The following is a 19,287-nucleotide window of genomic DNA, read 5'->3' on the forward strand; positions in this document are numbered from 1 at the left end:
TCCTTCGGGTAGGGAAAAGCGGCATATAAGAACCAACTCTTCTTCTTCTTCTTCTTCTTCTTCTTCTTCTTCTTCTTCTTCTTCTTCTTCTTCTTCTTCTTCTTCTTCTTCTTCTTCTTCTTCTTCTTCTTCTTCTTCCCTTTCCTCTCCCCACAACAGACACCCTGTGAGAGGGGGGAGGCTGATAGAGTCCTGATATTACTGAAGAAGAAGAAGAGTTGGTTCTTAGATGCTGCTTTTCTCTACCCGAAGGAGGCTCAAAGCGGCTTCCGATCGCCTTCCCTTTCCTCTCCCCACAACAGACACCCTGTGAGGGAGGGGAGGCTGAGAGAGCCCTGAGATTACTGAAGAAGAAGAGTTGGTTCTTAGATGCTGCTTTTCTCAACCCGAAGGAAGCTCAAAGCGGCTTCTAATCGCCTTCCCTTTCCTCTCCCCACAACAGACACCCTGTGAGGGAGGGGAGGCTGAGAAAGGCCTGATGTTACTGCTATGTGAGAACAGCACTATCAGGGCTGATAGTGGAGGAGTGGGGAATCAAACCTGGCTCGCCAGATTAGAAGCCGCTGCTCTTAACCACTGTACCGTTCTGGCTCTTTTGCCAGTGGTGAAGGAGCTGCAGTAGTGACTGGTTTTACTTCCAGGTACAGCTCAGAGTCCAGGCCATTGCCTACCAAAAGGCTCGCAGACTCCTGGGCTCACGTTCCCCTACAAGCCTGCCTGTTCCTTTAACACCAGCTGCAAAGGTTTTGCCCAGCTCATTGAGGTTTTTGGTCATGGGCCAGAACAACTTACCCTCTCCTGGGTAGTGTAGCAGTTAGGATGTTGGACTGGGATCTGGAAGATCCAGGCTCAAATCCCTGCTCTCACATGGAAGCTTGCTGGGTTATTTTAGGCCAGTCCTGCAATCTCTGCCTAACCTACCTTACGGGGTTGTTGTGAGGGGTAAATGGACAAGAGGAGCACAATATGGACGTAAGCTGCTTTGGGAGCAAGATTTTGCTGATTCTCTCTCTTCGCTCATCCCCAACTATTTTTAGTTGCTCTTAGTATTTCTAATTGCATTTTCTGGAGTGCCACTTCCAGTCAGAGAGCTATCTGAGAGGCATTTATAGCTCATGCTCTCTTGCTCAAGGTCCCAGGCTTGCTCCCTGAAAGCTGCAATCAAAAGATCTCGGAGTAGCAAGGCTTCCTATTCAGAAATCCTTTCTCTGCCTGGAGAGTTTTTGCCGTTTGGAGCGGCCGGTCTCAAGTGAGGCGGACCAGCGCTCTGATGCAGTATAAGGACGCTCTGCATGTTGCTCTCCGTAAGGGCCTTAGAGGGCCTGCCAGATGAAGCTGCTCCGCCAGGCCTGCGGTAGAGGCCCACAGACCCCCAATGGGACCAGCCTCCCTACTCAGATACGCACATAAAATGTGGGCAAATAGATGCAGCAATTAAAATCAAGTGACCACAGAGACACCCGCCTGAGCAGTTTATCCCCTCCCCTGCCCACCCTTTGACAGAACAAATGGCCCCATTTTAAAAGTTTTTATAGAAACAAAACTTGTATTATTTAACTATGATTAATAATATTTTAATGTATTCCTGTTATGTACACCTCACTGAGCTGCTCAGAAGGGCGGTATAGAAATGCAGTGAGTAAATATCAACCACACCTGGTTCATTTCTGGCAGGAAATTGTGGGTCAACTGGCATTTGACCTTTACCACCCTAACGGCCTGGAACCATCTTACCTGCGGGGCCGCCTCTTCCAATATAGCCCCCAAAGGGTAGTAAGATCGAGCCAGCAAAATTTACTCCGGGTCCTCAAATTGCCCTCATCCAGAGCAAGGCCTTTTCAGCCAGGGGCCCAGCCTGGTGGAACGCTCTCCCAAGTGAGATCAGGGCCCCGCGGAACAGTTCTGTGGGGCTTGTAGAATGGAACCGTTCCGCCAGGCCTGTGGCTGAGGCCTAGGAAATTCCACCCAAAAAACCTGGCCTCCCTGTCAGAGCGTTGTTCACTCCATCTGGGGCCGATAAAACTTCTCTGCAATGAAGGCCAGAACTGTATTAGCTGTGTAAGGGCGTAATTATTTATTGTAGATTCAATTTTTATACATTTTTATCTTGTTATATGTTACCTGATATACCTTCACCCTGTCTGTAGAGAAAGGGCGGGTAACAAATAATTTTATGCAGCACTCCTAGAGAGCCGTCTAAAAGAAGCTCCTAGGGGAACACAAGTTCATTCCTGCCCTCTGGGGATGACTTGGCTCTTCAGTTTGTCGGAGCAGTTCCTGTTGGGGCTGCCTGCCGCTCTGGAAGGACTGCTGGGAATGAGCTGAGCCACGTTTCCCCTGCAGTGCTGGCACAGCTGCAGAATCCGCTTGGCTGGAACTCAAGCCCCGGAGGTTATGCCAGTGGATGTGCGTGTCTGCTCCCGGTGCTGTTGGTTCCATTGCCTGGATGCAAGCCGGGCAGACCCTCTGGCACTGCCAGGCCTACCGGAGCCTGTTGGTTCTTCTTGTGCCAGGGCTGCCCTCAAAATTTTTCTGCAGCACAGAGAACATTCTCTGCCCCATGCGATTTATGAAGGAAATAGGGGCCTGGAAAGGCTGCAGGCAGCTGTTAGGGAACTCACTGGCAGGGGCAGCTCTGACACAGCAGGGATCTGCAACTTCCAAGCCTCGGAGGGAAGTGGAAAGAGGAGGGGGTGGTCAGGGGTGGGGGACAGAGGGCAATCGGCTGGCTGTTGGACAGATAGGCAAGCCAATTGGAGAAGGAGGCACTCAGGAGCAGGACAGCCGCCCTGAGTGGGTGTTAAGTGCTGAGTGGCACTTAAGCCATGAGACACGCTCCTCCTCCAAGGCCTTTCCAGAAATATATTATGTGGAACAGATAAGAAAAGCTATGTGGGATCAGGACAGTGGCCCATCCAGTCCAGCATTCTGTGTCATGCAGTAGTCAAATCCCCAAGTGCCATCTGGAGGTCTGCCAGCAGAGACAGAACTCCAGAAGTTTTTCCACTCTTGCCCCCCCCCCCCCGAGCCTCAAGGATACAGAGCATCCCTGCCCCTGACAGAATGCTCCTTCTATACCTTATGGCGAACAGCCAGCAATGGACCTCTGCCCCATAATCCAAACACGGTCTTCCAAAGCTGAGATATTTAGTAGGCACGAGAATGAGCTGTGACCCCCATACTTTGCCAAGTCAGGTCTCACCTCAGCCACAAACCCAGTGGCTGAACTCCTGCAAGCTCCTCTGTCTTATCGACTGCAATTTGTGGATGGTAAAACTGGCCTGCCTTACAAGGCAATGGTGGAGATAAATGATTATACACATGAAGCAAGTTAAAGATAATAACTGTTATTGCATTGTATTGTATAACTGGACTGTTATACAAATGTTTAGTAGTATTTCCAGCAGCATAGCTGTGTTCTGTACCAAGTATTAGATGCTGCATGAAAATTCTGCGTTGAGAGGGAATTTCAGAAAATCATTCAAGAGCCAAACTACATCCTAGATCCACACACATTTGTCTCTGTGTGGCACTGAGCAAGTCTGTCAACTTGTTTCTCTCTACTCTGCATTCTCACTTTTAAAACTGACCTCTCTTGAGGCTACAGTTTTGATTTAATTACATGGCAGATCCGGTTCCGGGACCCCAAAGCAAAGGAAATATTTTCCCTGTTGAGTCTGAAACTAGACCCCATGCCAGCTGGTTGCTGCTTGTGGGTTTTCTCCTTATCAACCCTTTCTCTCTTTCTCTCTTTGGCTTCCTCTTTTTTCAGACATGGTGGCTGTTCTTGGGGAGACCACGGGCAACCTTGCTCTACCGAAGCTCCGGGAGAGGATGAGGCATGACCCTGAGGGACATCGGATCCTACAGTGTGTTCATCGCGTTTTTCTTATCCTGTAACCAGGGAGAGATACTGTTACAGCTGTTGGTGCTATTTTGGGGGCAGAACATCTGTTCACGCATATGAATAAGTTCCCTGTGGGCATACTTGATTTAGCCTTTTTATACTGAGGGAGATTAAAAGCTGACAAGATGGTTACTTCTTAAAAGTACATATTTCCCCCCTTTTCTTACATAGCTTGTTAATTTAGTCATGGTCAAATCCTACAGTTTCAAATATCTCTTTATCCTGCTCTTTTCTCACCTGTCCTCCAAGAAAAGATGGGAAGAATGCACAGCTCTCCCCTATTCAGTTTTTTTCCTCACACTCTTGCTACATTAGCCATTCTCAATTTTTTTGTACCATTGAGAAACTGCTGAAAGAGTCTTCAGACTTCAAGAAACCCAGACTTCAAGAAACTGAAAGAGTCTTCAGACTTCAAGAAACCCAGAAGTGGCACAATCAGGCAGAATATGGTTGGGATTCAGAGCTGTGGACACGCCCACCCAGGGCCCCTTCCCTTCCCACCCCCTCCAGGCCCATCATTGGCCATTTTGGGAGGGAGAGTGGGTTGACATGACTATATATGGTCCTATCACTCAACAGATATTTAACAGTTTTTTAAAAAATCCTTATTTTTATCCATTGTTCCTCTTAATATTTGTGAAACAGCCTGGGGGGTGGAACGTGTCTGGGTGTCCAAGTTGGAATACGGCCAATCAGGATGCGGTCAGCAAAGCTGTCTGCACCTTGATTGGCCCTCCCTCTCCAGCTCCCGTCCTCCTTCCCTGGACGCTAGCCACTTTGCTCTCAGACTCTGGAGAGAGAGACACAGAGACACAGAGAGCCCTACCAAACTGCAAACGACCCCTGATTACCTGCTCTGGCTCCTGCTCTGAGGGAGACAGAGAGATGGTCAGAGACAAACTCCAAACGGCCCTTGCTTTCCTGCTACAGGAGCCCTAATTACCTCCTATGGCCCCTGCTGTGAGAGAGAGAGAGAGAGAGAGAGAGAGAGAGAGACAGATTTGCGCCTGCCGGTGTCCCCTGGGTCCTAGAGCCCATTGTGTTCCTGGTTGCAATGGGCTTTTTCCCACCCATTTGGGAAACCCTTGCAGGGCCATCAAGAAAGCCTGGTTGGGGGAGGCTGCTCTGTATGGTAGGCAGCAAGAGACTGGCTGGCCCAAGGGCATCATGGTTGAGGAAGGGATGGAATGCTGATAATCTGGCCCTCTGCATGCCTAGGGTCAGGAGTCCTCAAGCATGTACAGAAAGGTGTAGAGAAACTTAAGCATGTCCAGAGGAAGGCTACAAAGATGGTGAGGGGTTCGGAGACCAAGACGTATGAGGAAAGGTTGAGGGAGCTTGGTCTGTTTAGCCTGGAGAGAAGGCGACTAAGAGGTGATATGATAACCATCTTCAAATACTTGAAGGGCTGTCATATAGAACAGTGGTCCCCAACCTTTCTGTGGCTGGGAACCAGCAAGGCATCGGGCCGCGCCCGCGCGGACCGCACCCGCGCAGGCCACGCCCACACACCAGGCCGCGCCCGAGGGTCGCACCCACGCGTCGGGCCGCACCTGTGGGCCGCGCCCGCGCATCGGGCCGCACCCGCGGGCGCGGGCCGCACGGGCGCGGCCAGGCCCTGATTCCCTCTCCCCGCCCTCCCGCAGTAAGAAGCTTCCCGGCCTGGGAAGTTTTTTACTGCGGGGCGGGGAGAGGGAGCCGCGGCCCGGCGCCATGGCCTTTGCGGCCCGGCACCGGGCCGCGGCCCGCAGGTTGGGGACCACTGATATAGAAGATGGAGCAGAGTTGTTTTCCATTACCCCAGAGGGTTGGACCAGAACCAGTGGGTTGAAATTAATTCCAAAGAATTTTCGGCTAAACATCTGAAAGAAGTTCCTGGAACAGGCTTCCTTGGGAGATGGTGAGTTCTCCTTGGGAAGTTTTTAAGCAGAGGCTAGATAGTCATCTGACAGAAATGTTGATTTTATGAACTGAGGCAGATGGTGATTGGGTGGGCAGGAAGGGATGTGCCAGTGTCTGTCTCTTGTGGCTCTTCCTTGCATGCCCTGGGGATTGCTGATCGCCACTGTGGAATGGTAGGTGAATTTTCTTCAGGCCATGCTGGATTCTGGAGATTTTTGTTGGGGCATGAAATTAGGGTCACTGTGGGTAGGCAGGTAGTTGTGAGTGTCCTGCCTAGTTTCTTGATGGCCCTGGAAGGTCCTGAATGGGTGGGAGTTACTTTTTAATATATTTTTAACATTTGTAAAACATATATGGTCATGCTAACCAGTCCCCCCCACTCCCAAAATGGCCACTGATGAGCCTGGAGGAGATGGGAAGGGGAGGGGCCATGTGTGGGCATTCTTAAAACCTGAAGAATGTTTCTGTAGATCCTCAACGGTAAAAAAGTGGAGAAAGGCTGCTGTAACCTTATGCATCCAACTGGCTTTCAGATAATGTTAAGACCTCCTGTATGAACCTACCTGTCCACTCTGGCTTTACTGGCCACCCTACTTTAGGTATCCCTTCTCTCTGAGTCTAGCTGGGTGGCAGCCCAAGAAAGGGCATTCTTGATTGTGGTGCCAAAATTTTGGAACTCCTTCCCTAGAGAGAGTTGTCTGTCTCTTTCAATTATTGCCTCCTGGCATTAGGTGAAGATTTTGGCATTCCCTCAGTGGCATAGTATTGCAAAATTCCAGGCCATTGGTCCAGCTTGCTCAGTATCATTTGCTCTGATTGGCTGTTCCAATCACTGTTACCTGAGTTACTTTACCTGGAGGTATCCAGGGCTGGCCTTGGAACTTTCCACGTGCCAAATCTCTGTTTTGCCCCTGAGCCTCTTCCCTGGTAGGACTTACATTGTGTGCATCCTAGAAAAGCTGGAGGCACTGAGCAGGATCTAATAATAAACTATTTAACATAATAGCTTGGTTATACCCAGTTCAGCAATAATTCTCTTGGAGAGAGGGAATTGGCACCCTTTGAGAACAGATTCTGGCTTTGCACACGGTCCAAATTATGAATTGGGAAGCGCCTGGTTCAGATGTAGCCTCTGCCATAAGTTCTCTTGGATTTAGCAAACTCCACTTCCCCCCATCTACAATACAAATGTAAAGATACTGATGTATTTCATGTGGCCATTTGCATATATGGTATCAGAGCAATGTCAACAAAGTCCTTTGAACCTCTACTGTTGCTTTAAAATCTTTTGGTGCATGAAAGACAAGATATTAGGTACCAGCCACTTTTCATAGGATAATTCTGTTCAATATGCACACTGATCCCCCTCCTGATTAGTAGTACACTAAAGAAGAAATGTTGCAAACTCCTTTGCAGGTGCATATCATTCTTCCAGCCCCAAAGGTCTTATCTTTTATAGCACGAAAGAATTAACAATAGTCAAATGAACACTACCCTCTAGTGTTCTGAGTAGGGAAGCAGAAACTCATGAAGAGACACAATGGGCAGCCTGCTCTGAAAGCAGTTCTGAAGGACTGACTGAGCCAACCTTACCCAGGGCAGAGATGGAGTCAGATTAAGCTGTCCTTCAAGAAGGCAATGCCAGTGCACCAAATCACACAGAGACACACTGAGGAGACTCCTCGGTGCTTTGTGCTTTTAGGAACTTCGTTTGATTGCTTTTGATTTTCAGAGCTCCTCATCAGTTTTGTAGTAGGACATAATTTGGACATCACTGGTCTAAAGGTTTGTTTACACCAAGGGTTGTCCCACATGGTCTCTGAATTTGGCTGGAGGACAAAATACAGGACAGCCCAGTGGCAGCGAGAGTTTCATAAAAGACATTAAATAAATTATGTCTCAAATAAGTTTGCCAAAATGTGTTTGGAAAGGCTTAAGTAAGAGTTGTGGGTCACTTATCAAAGTTGCAGATCTATTGCAGGAAACTAAAATGAGCGTAACCCCATCAAGTTATGCACATTTCAGCCTTGTTCATTTTGAAGAGAGGGATTTTAACAGGTTGTTAAGTCTCACTGGAATCAATAGCAGACTTATTTTCATTGGAGTTGAGTTTTATAACGCACTTTTCACTACCCAAAGCAGTCAAAGTGGCTGACAATCGCCTTCCCTTCTTCCCCCCTCAGACAAACCCATGAGTTAGGTGGGTCTGAAAGAGCTGTAAGAGAACTGCTCAGTGAGAACAGCTCCAACAGGACTCTGACTAGCCCAAGGTCATTCATCTGGCTGCATGTGGAGGAGCAGTGGGGAATCAAACCCAGCTCTCCAGATCAGAGCCCGCCACTCTTCACCCCCACGCCACCCAGTCTCTGAAGGGAAGCTCCTGGATTAGGGTCTGTTTCGCACTTTGGTCTCCAGTGTCTTTGCCCCCTCAATTCCCCAGCACAAGCCAATTGCGGTCTTCTTCCTTCACAGAGAGCGGCCTCGGATACGCCTTTCCACGCTGGATATCGCTGGGCTCCGGGCACTTCCAGAAGGGACTTTTGGCCGGGAATATGTTCGCTTTTTGGATGACAACGTAAGCTGAAGAGGCAGAGCAGGGCTCCCGGGAACGGCTTCTCCCTGGGTCCTACTAGGACTCTCCCTTTTGTTTTTCAAAGGCTTCTAGTTTTCATGGGACTGAAGGGTGGGCAAAACACTCTGAAAATGCTACCAACTTGGAAAGGAGGGGAGTAGTTGACCCTGAGACGAGAGAGTGTGGGTCTTTGGCATTTGCACGCATGCAAAGTTCCCAGGGCCTTTCCGCAGCCCTTAACCTCTGGAGACTGCCCTGGGTTTAGTTTTACGCAAGATTTTGCATTCTCTTGGTGGCTTTTACAATGTTTGCAGCCTCTGTTGAATGGCAGATTCTAGCAACCAATTGCAAAAAGATCACGCAAAGTGTGTGGGTGGGTGTGGGGGTGTGAATGAACGAGTGTGAGCCAACGTGGGGTCGTGGTTGGAGCAGGTTTTCTCAGCTGGGGTTTCTTGGCAGCCCTGGATGGGTTTCTCAAATGGGCAGGAGTTAATTAATTTTAATTGATTTTTTAACATTTTAAACATTTATCGGATGATATGACTGTACATGGTCATGTCAGTCCGCCTCTCCATCTTCCAAAATAGCTACTGGTGGGCCTGGAAGGAAGGGGAAGGGGAGGGGCCCCAGGGGGGCGTGTCCACAGCTCTGCTTCCCAACCATATTCTGCATGATGGTGCCACCTCTGGGGCTTCTCAAAGCCTGAGAAATGTTTCAGGGGTTTCTCAATGGTAAAAAAGTTGAAAAGGGCTAGGCTAGACTGTTAGATTGGGACAGGGATGGCCAAATGTCAATGGACCACAGAGTCCCTGCCAGCAACCCAGGTTGGAATGCTTGCCCAGTGTCATTTGCTCAGCCCAGCCTCCCTCGCAGGGTTGTTAGGAGGATAAAACGCAGGAGAGGAAGGTGACAGAAGCTGCTTTGGGACTGTATTTGGGAGAAAGGTGGGGCATGAAGGCCGCGATTAATCATGTGATCCTCCTGATTGGCAGAGGGTTTCTCCAGACACGAGGATGCCGACCAAATTCGTAGATGATGAGGAGCTGGCCTACGTGGCCCAGCGCTACCGGGAAGTCCACGACCTGATGCACACGCTCCTGGGCATGCCCACCAACATGTTGGGTGAGTCTGGAGGGCTCGGGACTGGATTGACCCAAAGCGGCCACAGTGTCGCCGCACTCTCCGTTGTGCCCACGTCCCAAGACGCTTTGTGAGGCCTCAGCCGGGGGCATCGTGAGGCCTCTTGCTGAAATGCCCCATAACCTCGGAGGCACAGGCAGTTCCCTCAGGTACACCCACTTGCCCAGCCTGAGGAAAAACCAGGTTAGGGCCTGACAAGAAAAGGAGAAGATTTTGGATAGGCAGAAGGGGACAAATCTCAAAACAGGCTGCTGCCGGAGCATCTCTCTCCTGTGGGGAAAGTCAAAGGACCTTTAGAAGGCCAGGGGCTGCAGGGCTGGCTCCGCCCATTTTTAAGGCACAGCTAACCTCATGGGCTTTGGGCAGAGCTCTGCTGACAGCCACGCCCACAGTTTTCCCATTGGGCTAGATGACAAGAGCAAGCCCTGAGACCTGCGCTGGTCATGCCCAGAATAAGCAGGATTTAGTGTAGACCAGCCATTGTAACCTTTATTGTCGATGAGAAACCCCAGAAACATTCTTAAGGCTTCAGGTAGAGAAAAGCGGCATATAAGAACCAACTCTTCTTCTTCTTCTTCTTCTTCTTCTTCTTCTTCTTCTTCTTCTTCTTCTTCTTCAGTGATCTCAGGGCTCTCTCAGCCTCCCCCCCTCACAGGGTATCTGTTGTAGGAAGAGGAAAGGGAAGGCAATTGGAAGCCGCTTTGGGACTCCGTTGGGTAGAGAAAAGTGGAGTATAAATAACCAGCTCTCCTCCTCCTCCTCCTCCTCCTCCTCCTCGCATTGTGGTGGACCACACCTGGTCAAAAGTGGCTTCACCTGCACCGGGGCTGAAGTCTTGCAGAGTGGTCTGGTCACGCCTCTGCTCGCCTAAGTAGGGCAATTGTGAGCACCCTCGCTGGCCTAACGGAGATCTGCAAGGCAGCCACGTGGTCATCCTTTCCACCTTCATCTGACACTATGGGATCGATCAGGCGGACTCCATGGACACTGAATCTGGGCGCCGCGTCTCACGACAAGCCACTCAGGATTAGCACAGACGCAGCATAATTGCCCGCCCTGAGTACAGCTTGGGACCCGCTAACCATTCTGGGTGACTTCAGCCCCGCTGCGGGAGGAGGAGACATTGGACTCACCTGAAGGCTTCCTCTCTGCAGTGGGACAAAGTCATCCACATCCCACACAAGGGGCGACGTGTTCACAAGCAACACAATCTGCAACATTGAAGGCGAACAGACCGACCATATTAGCTTGTAAACAAAACGGACAGCCGGACACGAACAATGAAGGCAGCAGGGCTTGGGAACAACTGGCAAGGTCAGGCTCCGGTCACCAGCTAGAGGGCTATGCAAATGTGAATCTCAGTTGCCCTGCTTAGTGACCCGGCCACACTGCAGAGAAGAAACCTTCGGATGAGTCCAAAGTTTCATTTCATATGAAGCGCTCCAGCAGTTGTTCGTTTTCAAGACTCTCAGTCACATGGGCTGGAAACTTAGCTGGGCAAGACCCACCTCCCCCCAATTCCTGTGTCTGGCCTTCTGTCGCCAGTTCTGTGCCCTGACCTGGTTAACCCGGGCTGGGTCAATCTCGTCAGATTTCAGAAGCCAAGCAAGGTGGGCCCAGGCCAGCATGTGGATGGGAGACCATGAAGGGGTCCAGGTCGCCCCTGGAGGCAGGTGTTGATGAGCCACCACTGAATGTCCCTTGCCTGGGAAATGCTACAGAGTGATGTAACGTTTGTCCTTGGTAGCAAAGCCCTCATGGGTGTGGTCTAGGGCTGGGCAGTTCAGTGGTCAAAGCGGGTGCTGGCCGCTTCAGGCTGGAACGGCCACTTAGGCCACCGAACCGTCCAACCCTAGCCTGCAGCTCTGGGCACGGGGCTCTCAGTCAGCCTGGTTCAGGAGACAAGGAGACTACCCTTCATGGCCTTTGGTGTGGGTGAACGTGGTGTTAGCCGTGGGGGCAGTGCAGGGCAGCCGTGGCTGGCAGTCCCCTTCCACCTGTTTCCCCCAAGGAGCCTAGTGGTGCCTGGAATCCCTCCCTGGGGGGTTGAACGGGAGGAGGTGCCCAATGGCCTTGGAAGCAGGGCTGGGAATTGTGGGGTGGAGAGGGCAAGGGAACTGTTGTGCAACCAGCCAGCTTGAGCAACCTGCGTTGGAAGCAGAGACACTCCTCTCCCTGCCCTTTATCTCCTCATCTGCATTGCTTAAAACCCTGGCTGGGATTGCAGCAGGTTGCCTGCTCTTGCTGGGCTCCGGCACTGGGGGTATTTTGGGCATCCCAGGCTGAAAGAAACCTGACCCTGTACAAACATTTATTGCCCTTACCCAGGGGTGTCAAACACATGGTCGGAAGCAGCCCTTCTAGGGCTCTTATCTGCCCTGTGAGCAACCGGTTATTTCCAGCTTGGTGTAGTGGTTAAGAGCCACTTCACCATCTAATCTGGAGAGCCGCGTTTGATTCCCCATTCCTCCTCCAAAGGCAGCCAATTGGGTGACTGTGGGCCAGTCCCAGTTTTCTCAGAGCTTTCTCTGCCTCACCTACCACTCAGGTCGTCTGTTGTGGGTAGAGGAAGGGTTTGGAAGCCACTTTGAGACTCCTTCAGGTAGTGAAAAGCGGCATATAAGAACCAACTCTTTTTTTTCAGTAATATCAGGGCTCCCTCAGCCTCCCCTCCCTCACAGGGTGTCTGTTGTGGGGAGAGGAAAGGGAAGGTAATTGGAAGCCGCTTTGAGCCTCCTTCGGGTAGAGGAAAGCGGCATATAAGAACCAACCCTTCTTCTTCTTCAGTAATATCAGGGCTCTCTCAGCCTCACCCACCTCACAGGGTGTCTGTTGTGGGGAGCGGAAAGGAAAGGCAACTGTAAGCCGCTTTGAGACTCCTTCGGGTAGTGAAAAGCAGGGTATAATCCACCCGCTGTTCTGCTCCTTTGTCATTGCCAGGTGTCAGAGTCTGGGCCTTCTGTCCCTGTTTACTGTCTCAGGGATGATGAAAGTGGGAGGGTGAGCATCAGGGAGATACTTGAAGGAAAGACTGTAAGACTTTTAAGCATAATCGTACTTGGGGTTTTAAAAATTGCTTAATTGTATTTGCCAATGTCCTTCATAAAGGTAATATCTGTGGCACCTGGCTGTTCTTCCTATGGGCCAGCCAATTGGCACTTATGCCCAATCCGCCCTCATAAGAAGTGGGTTCAGTGCTCTGTGCCTCAGGTCCTCCTCCTCCTCCTCCTCCTCCGCTCCACCCCTCCAGACGTCCTGCAGCCCAAAGCGGGAAGAAAAGAGCAGCAAGGCTCTTGCTTTACTGTCTCATTCGATGACCGCTTAAAAAAAATGAAATTTCTAGTCCTCATAGTAACAAAGAAGACAATGAATAAACTATGATGAGTTTTTCTGCAGAAGAGTTGATGCTGGACGTCCCTTGAAGGAGACGGAGGTGTCGTCCTCGTGTTTTTGTAACTGATGTCACTCCTTTAAAGCAACCTGAGGCGACTGATTGCATGTTTTGATCAGTTAAATCTGTGTCCATTGGCATGTGTGTGTCCACATGCCCAAATATAACATGGATCGTTTGTTTGTTTGTTTGTATCCCACCACTCTCCATGGATTTGTGGCGGGTTACATGGAAACAGATTAAAACCCCAATAAAAACAATCACAAATCCCCTAATACCATAAAAGACCCATAAATGGCAGCATAATCCCCAGTCCTCCCCAATCTACAGTCAACCATTACAGGTATAGGTTTTCAGAATGGGTTTGAGAGCCAGTTTGGTGTTGTGGTTCGGAGTGCGGACTTCTAATCTGGCGAGCCGGGTTCGATTCTGCGCTCCCCCACATGCAACCAGCTGGGTGACCCTGGGCTCCCCACGGCACTGATAAAACTGTTCTGACCGAGCAGGAATATCAGGGCTCTCTCAGCCTCACCCACCTCACAGGGTGTCTGTTGTGGGGAGAGGAATGGGAAGGCGAATGGAAGCCGCTTTGAGACTCCTTCAGGTAGAGAAAAGTGGCATATAAGAACCAACTCTTCTTCTTCTTCAGTAATCTCAGGGCTCTCTCAGCCTCCCCTCCCTCACAGGGTGTCTGTTGTGGGGAGAGGAAAGGGAAGGCGAATGGAAGCCTCTTTGAGCCTCCTTCGGGTAGGGAAAAGCGGCATATAGGAACCAACTCTTCTTCTTCTTCAGTAATCTCAGGGTTCAGCCTCTCCTCCCTCACAGGGTGTCTGTTGTGGGGAGAGAAAAGGGAAGGGGATTGGAAGCCGCTTTGAGCCTCCTTCGGGTAGGGAAAAGAGGCATATAGGAACCAACTCTTCTTCTTCTATAGCGCTTGCCAGAGGAGTGGCCCCAGTTGTCTCAACCAAAGGCCTGGTGGAAGAGCTCCGTTTTGTAGGCCTTGTGGCACTGAGGCAGCTCCGTCAGGGCCCTTAGTTCTCCCAGGAGCTCATTTCATCAGGTCGGGGCCAGGACCAAAAAAGCCCTGGGGCCAGGGACCAAAAGCAGATTCTCACCCGCAGAGCACAGAGCAGACAAGCAGTCCCTCAGAGAGGCAGGGCCCAAGCCGCAGATGGCCTTAAAGGTTATTGTGGGGTTTTATGGATTTTTAGCATGAGGGATGTGATTTATAGCTTTGTGTAACCCGCCACGAGTCCCCGGAGAGTGGTGGGATAAAAATCTAAAAAACAAACAAATAAATAAATACCAAAGCCAATGCAGCTGTTTGAGGACAGGCTGGATATGGGCTCTCCACAATGTGAGTGTGCTTATGTCCCGGTAGATAATGGAATACAGGCAAAATACAGCTACTGTGCAGATGTTTTCTCACACATTGTTGCAATGTTATTCAAGGGTGTCTGAATAACAAAAATATGTTCAATCCTGGACAAGGTCAATGTTGTGTTTCAAGATGCTCTTCTTCAGCAGTGGTCATGTCTGAATACAAAAGCAGAACTGTTCATAGAGTAAAATCACAAAAGGCTCCAAAATTTATCTAAGTGACCAAAATCTCTAAAAGTGCAGCCTTCAGGCTTGCAGCACTGAGGGTGTTCAGTACTGGTTGAGGCCAGATGTGCTTTCTTGGGGCCACCAGCTGGCTGGTATTTGAAGAGCAAACTGCTCGTCTCCGTCCTGAGACTTCTGCACAGCTATCAACTTCAACAGTTTATCTGTTTCAGTGCAGGAAGATTTGCCTCCCTCCATTTCAGGATGAGCAAAAGAACCCTTTATTAATTCAGATATTACGCAGGACAGAGTTGGGGACTGAGCAGAACAAATTTTAATCATATATTTTACAGGGAACTCTAGGTGTGATGTTCCTTTTCAGTGCTTCCCCCTCCCCCTGATTGTTGTTGGAGAAAGATCACAAGGAGATTCCCAAATTATGTCAAGAGAGCGGGAGAATCTTAGGTTCTCCTTTTCCTTTACAAACTCTTTTTAGAACAATATGTAGACTGTTATTTCAGTGGCTTTTAACAGCTGTTCAGTCTTGCTTGAGTTTACAGAAGCTGTACTAGCAGTCGTTGGTTTTCTGACCAGCCAAATATAGTTGGTTTTTTTTACATATTCGGTGGTTTTACGTAAGAAACATGATAATCACTTTCTATGGCTTTTACTACTTATATAGGTACAGTTAAGCTTGTTCCTTTTAACAATATAATTCCAATACCAAAACAATATCAGCCTCACATTCATTGACCACTAGTAAGGTTATTTTTTCTTAAGGTTTGGAAGTCCAGGTTGCAACTACAAAGATTGGTTAAATAGAGCAAAAGGTTCTTACTTCAAGAGCACCTGTTAAACTATTTGATCTAATTGACAAGTTCAAAAAGTAATTTTTGCTTGTCAAAGCAGCTCACAAAATAGAATATAAACAACAATGTTAATGTTCTTGCAAGAAACTGTTCACAACACCCTGGCCCATTTTTAAACATTTGAGACTCGTTTGAAAAGATGATAGCGTGTTTCAGAATTCCAAAGGCTATCTCGAAGGTGGACCTTGGCTGGCCAGCAAGGGAGTCTTGCAACACACAGATACCCCCCCTACACACACACACACACACACACACACACACACACACACTTATATATCTGTCTGTTCCACTGGCCTGACTTTTCAGCACGATGAGATGGAGGAAGTTCTCCTGTTTTTGACAAAACTCTTGACTTTTTAAGATAATCCACCCATGCATTCTGCTCTGGACCTGTTTGCATCGTTATATTCTGTTATTTCTGTTATAGTTTAATGTTAATGTTACTGATATTGTGAAAAGCTGAGATCCATGTACTGTTTTCTGTGTTTTTATGAGCCTCAGGAGAGGGCAGTATATAAATACAATAAATAAATAATAAATAACAATATTATTTTTTAATTTGTTGTCTCTCCCTAGGGGAGATTGCTGTAAAATGGTTCGAGGCTGTCCAGACTGGCCTGCCCATGTGCATTCTGGGAGCAGTTTTTGGCCCTGTTCGTCTTAACGCCCGGTAGGTTGAAGAACCTTCCACCTGAACTAAGATTGTTCCAGTAGGATGGTGTGTCTCTTAAACATGACAGGTCTAGGTTGCCACTTCAGGCTGGAGAATCCTTGGAGATTTGGGGTGGAGCATGGGGAGGGCAGAATTTGTGGCTGTAAGAGACCAGTGAGATGTAGTGCCATAGAGTTCACCCTCCAAAAGCGGCTATCTGTAGTCTGCTCATCAGTTGTAATTCTAGGAAATCTCCAGGCCCTACCTGGAAACTGGCAATGCTTCTAGATTGAGAGTTCCCTTTGAAGAGTTTCCTCAGTTTACCAGACTCCTCATGTTTGGAGACAAAGAAAAAGACCTGTGGGAGTAGGACAAAATGCAGCCGCTTGTGCAAATAGCATGTCCTGCAACGAACATCATCACAGCCATGCAGCTTGAATGTTGATCATTTGACTCAAAACTTTATTCTGACTCAAAACTTTGATTTATTAACCCACAAGTGACATGGAAAAAATGTATCCATTGACTAGGAAACAGGGCTGGAAAGCAGACAGTGGCATGAAACCAATCCCAGGTTTGATCAGAATATTCTACCACTTTCCTGTGCAGTTGGGAAAATGGTAGTTTTTCCCTGGAAAAATGGAAATCTCCTGCAGCTGCCACCATGAACACAATGAAATCGGTATGAAGAATATCTTTTCTCTCTGTAGAGAAAATACTAATGACAGCAAGGACAGATTTTTTTCTTCCTGGACCTGTACTCAGTGTGTAGGCCTGGTTTTTTGAATGTTATATCAGGTTGTCAACCTGCAGGGGCCTGGAGTGCTCACAGATTTACAGCTATTCTCCAGACAATAGAGATCAGTTTGACTGGAGAAAATGGCAGCTTTTGGAGGGCGGGTGCGGCATCCTGGCCAAGCACTGTCCCTTCCTCAAACCCCACCCTCTCTAGACTCTGCCTTCAGCCTTCAGAAATCTCCCAAGCCAGAGCTGGAAGCTCTGTTTATCCCAAAATTCATGCATCATTGAGCCAAGCCATGACTGAGAGGTTTTTTTTTTTAAATATAGGTTTATTACACAATACATTAAATACAATAACAGGGTCATTAGTTATGTTACATTGTTTTTAAAGGATCTGTTGATCCTACACTTTTATCCACAAACCAAAAGAAATTCCAGCCCCCTTCTAAGTCATATTAGAAAGAAACAAAATTACTGCCACGAATTCACAGACAGAAATATGTCTTCCAACAAAAAATCTATTCACATAACAATTCTTTCCAACCTGAATTAATTACCCTTCCCATGCAATTTAAAGACTGTGGTTGAAAACCCAGGCATATTTGATTCTAGAAAGGATATTAAAGGATTCCAGGTAGAAATAAATGCATCTAAGCTTTGGTCTTTCATTAAAATTGATAATTATCCATTTCTATAAATGAGATTAGTTTGAGCAGCCAGTCGTCGGCTGATGGTATATTTTGATCCTTGTGAGTGTAAACTAGTCCAGCAGCAATATCCATATATAACAACAGTTTGTCTAATTTCTGATTGTTTGTTTTTACCATATTTCATAAACACATTTTAGGAGGCAAGCAAATCTCCACCTTGATTATAGATTTTACTATTTTTAGGCCAGAACCTTTTAGCATATTTGCATGATCACCAGGTGTTAAAAAAAGAGCCAATCTTATATCTACACTTCCAACAGTCTGGAGAGACTGATTTATGCAAAAGTGATAATTTCTTCGGTGTTAAATACAGTCTATAGAATATTTTGTAACCGAACTCCTACAACACAGGCTCTTTCCCATTCTTCAAGGTGAATGTTCTGTCCTACATCTTTGGCTCAGCTAATCATAATTTCTTTGATTTGTTCAGGTTGGGTGTCATAGTCTCTTAACCATTTATACATATATTTAATCCTCTTTATTACAGAAGTTTTTCTGCCATACTGTCTCTTAGACTTCAAATTGGTAGAGAAGCTTCTCTGCTTTCACTCTTTCTGACAATTGTAAATACAAATACCAGCCACATAATTCTCCTCCCACTATTATTTCTTCCCTTTTTAAAAAATTTTATTAGGTGGGAACTGTAATCTAGAATGTCACCATAAGTTACAAATTCTTTACGTCCTAGAGATTGTTTGCTGAAAAGAGCCTAATGAGGGGAGAAACATTTTGGGATATTTTCACAGAAAAATTTATTGTATTTCATCCATATAAGGCTCCTCTTACATAATAATTTCTAAATTCTCTATAGTCTATTAGTTTTAACTTTCTCGTAGCCAATATACCATAAGTGGGTCCTCCAAGACATAAATCATGACTGTCCAAGTTCAGTAAATACTTATCCTTTAATATTATCCATTCTAAGTTCTTAAGTGCCTGTATCTCTTCTTGATCTTACTCTTGTATTTTTCCCCCTCTCCTGCTCTCCTAATAGGAAATTTTATATCCTGACCACTGAACTTATCCCATGGGCTGTTCAGAGTGGAAGTAACTCCAGCTGCATCCTAAACTTCTATTATGAGAACCGCTGGGAGCAAACTGTGGAATCTCTCCGCAATGAAATTGGGATCCTGCCGCCTCCAGTGATTGGGGTGTGAATTCATGCCAGGAAAAAGGAAAAACATCGACACAGTGGCCAAAAGGCAGTGGTTTCAATCCTGGCCTGCCAAATGCTCTTTGCTTCGGAGACCCTGGAGTATCGGTGGGCTGTCCAGCTTGAGAGACAAGTCAAGTGGAACTGATCTGCTAAAAGAAGAAAAGACTGAATTCCCCTCCCATAAGATGATTTTTTTAAGATAATTTTATTGAGAGGTTTTTTTTAATGAAAAAGGATAAAAGACAAAAGACAATGAAAAAGACAAAAGAAAAGGAACAAAGCGTCTGATTTTCTGTACAACAAATACATGTAAAATTTGGACCTTATCATTAACTCTATAATTTTTCTATTATTGAATCCCCCCCCAAAAAATAAAATCCACAAATCATGAGTCCATTGTCATCCTTTTCATGCAAAAAGTTGGCCCTTTCAGCAAGTTCCATCCTCTTTACCAACCATTCCTCTATAGTGGGTCATTGTGGCCTTTCCGCTTTTTAACAAACAATAATCTCCCTGCCATGGTCATATACAAAAACAAAGTTACATGACTTTTTTTGATCTGTCTACCGATGTGTCCCAAAAGGAAAGTGTTTTGTTTCCATGGGACATCAGTCTTGAGAATCGTCTGGATCAGGGGTAGTCAAACTGCGGCCCTCCAGATGTCGATGGACTACAATGGAGCTCCTGGGAATTGTAGTCCAT

At 47.5% G+C, this 19,287-nt stretch overlaps 1 protein-coding gene across 1 annotated transcript in view; it reads left to right on the forward strand.

The window, feature by feature from the left end:
• The window catches only part of COQ4 (coenzyme Q4), a 29,006-nt gene extending 10,030 nt beyond the window's left edge, over positions 1-18,976 (forward strand). Inside the window, exons 4-8 of the mRNA XM_077306477.1 lie at positions 3,773-3,869; positions 8,282-8,384; positions 9,374-9,503; positions 15,903-15,996; positions 18,424-18,976. Coding sequence (XP_077162592.1) covers positions 3,773-3,869; positions 8,282-8,384; positions 9,374-9,503; positions 15,903-15,996; positions 18,424-18,586 — 587 coding nt within the window. The 3' untranslated portion in view covers positions 18,587-18,976. The remainder of the gene's footprint in view (positions 1-3,772; positions 3,870-8,281; positions 8,385-9,373; positions 9,504-15,902; positions 15,997-18,423) is intronic.
• The last annotated feature ends 311 nt before the right edge of the window (positions 18,977-19,287 follow it).

The sequence above is a fragment of the Paroedura picta genome, chromosome 12, assembly GCF_049243985.1.
Source record: "Paroedura picta isolate Pp20150507F chromosome 12, Ppicta_v3.0, whole genome shotgun sequence".
NCBI lineage: Eukaryota > Metazoa > Chordata > Lepidosauria > Squamata > Gekkonidae > Paroedura > Paroedura picta.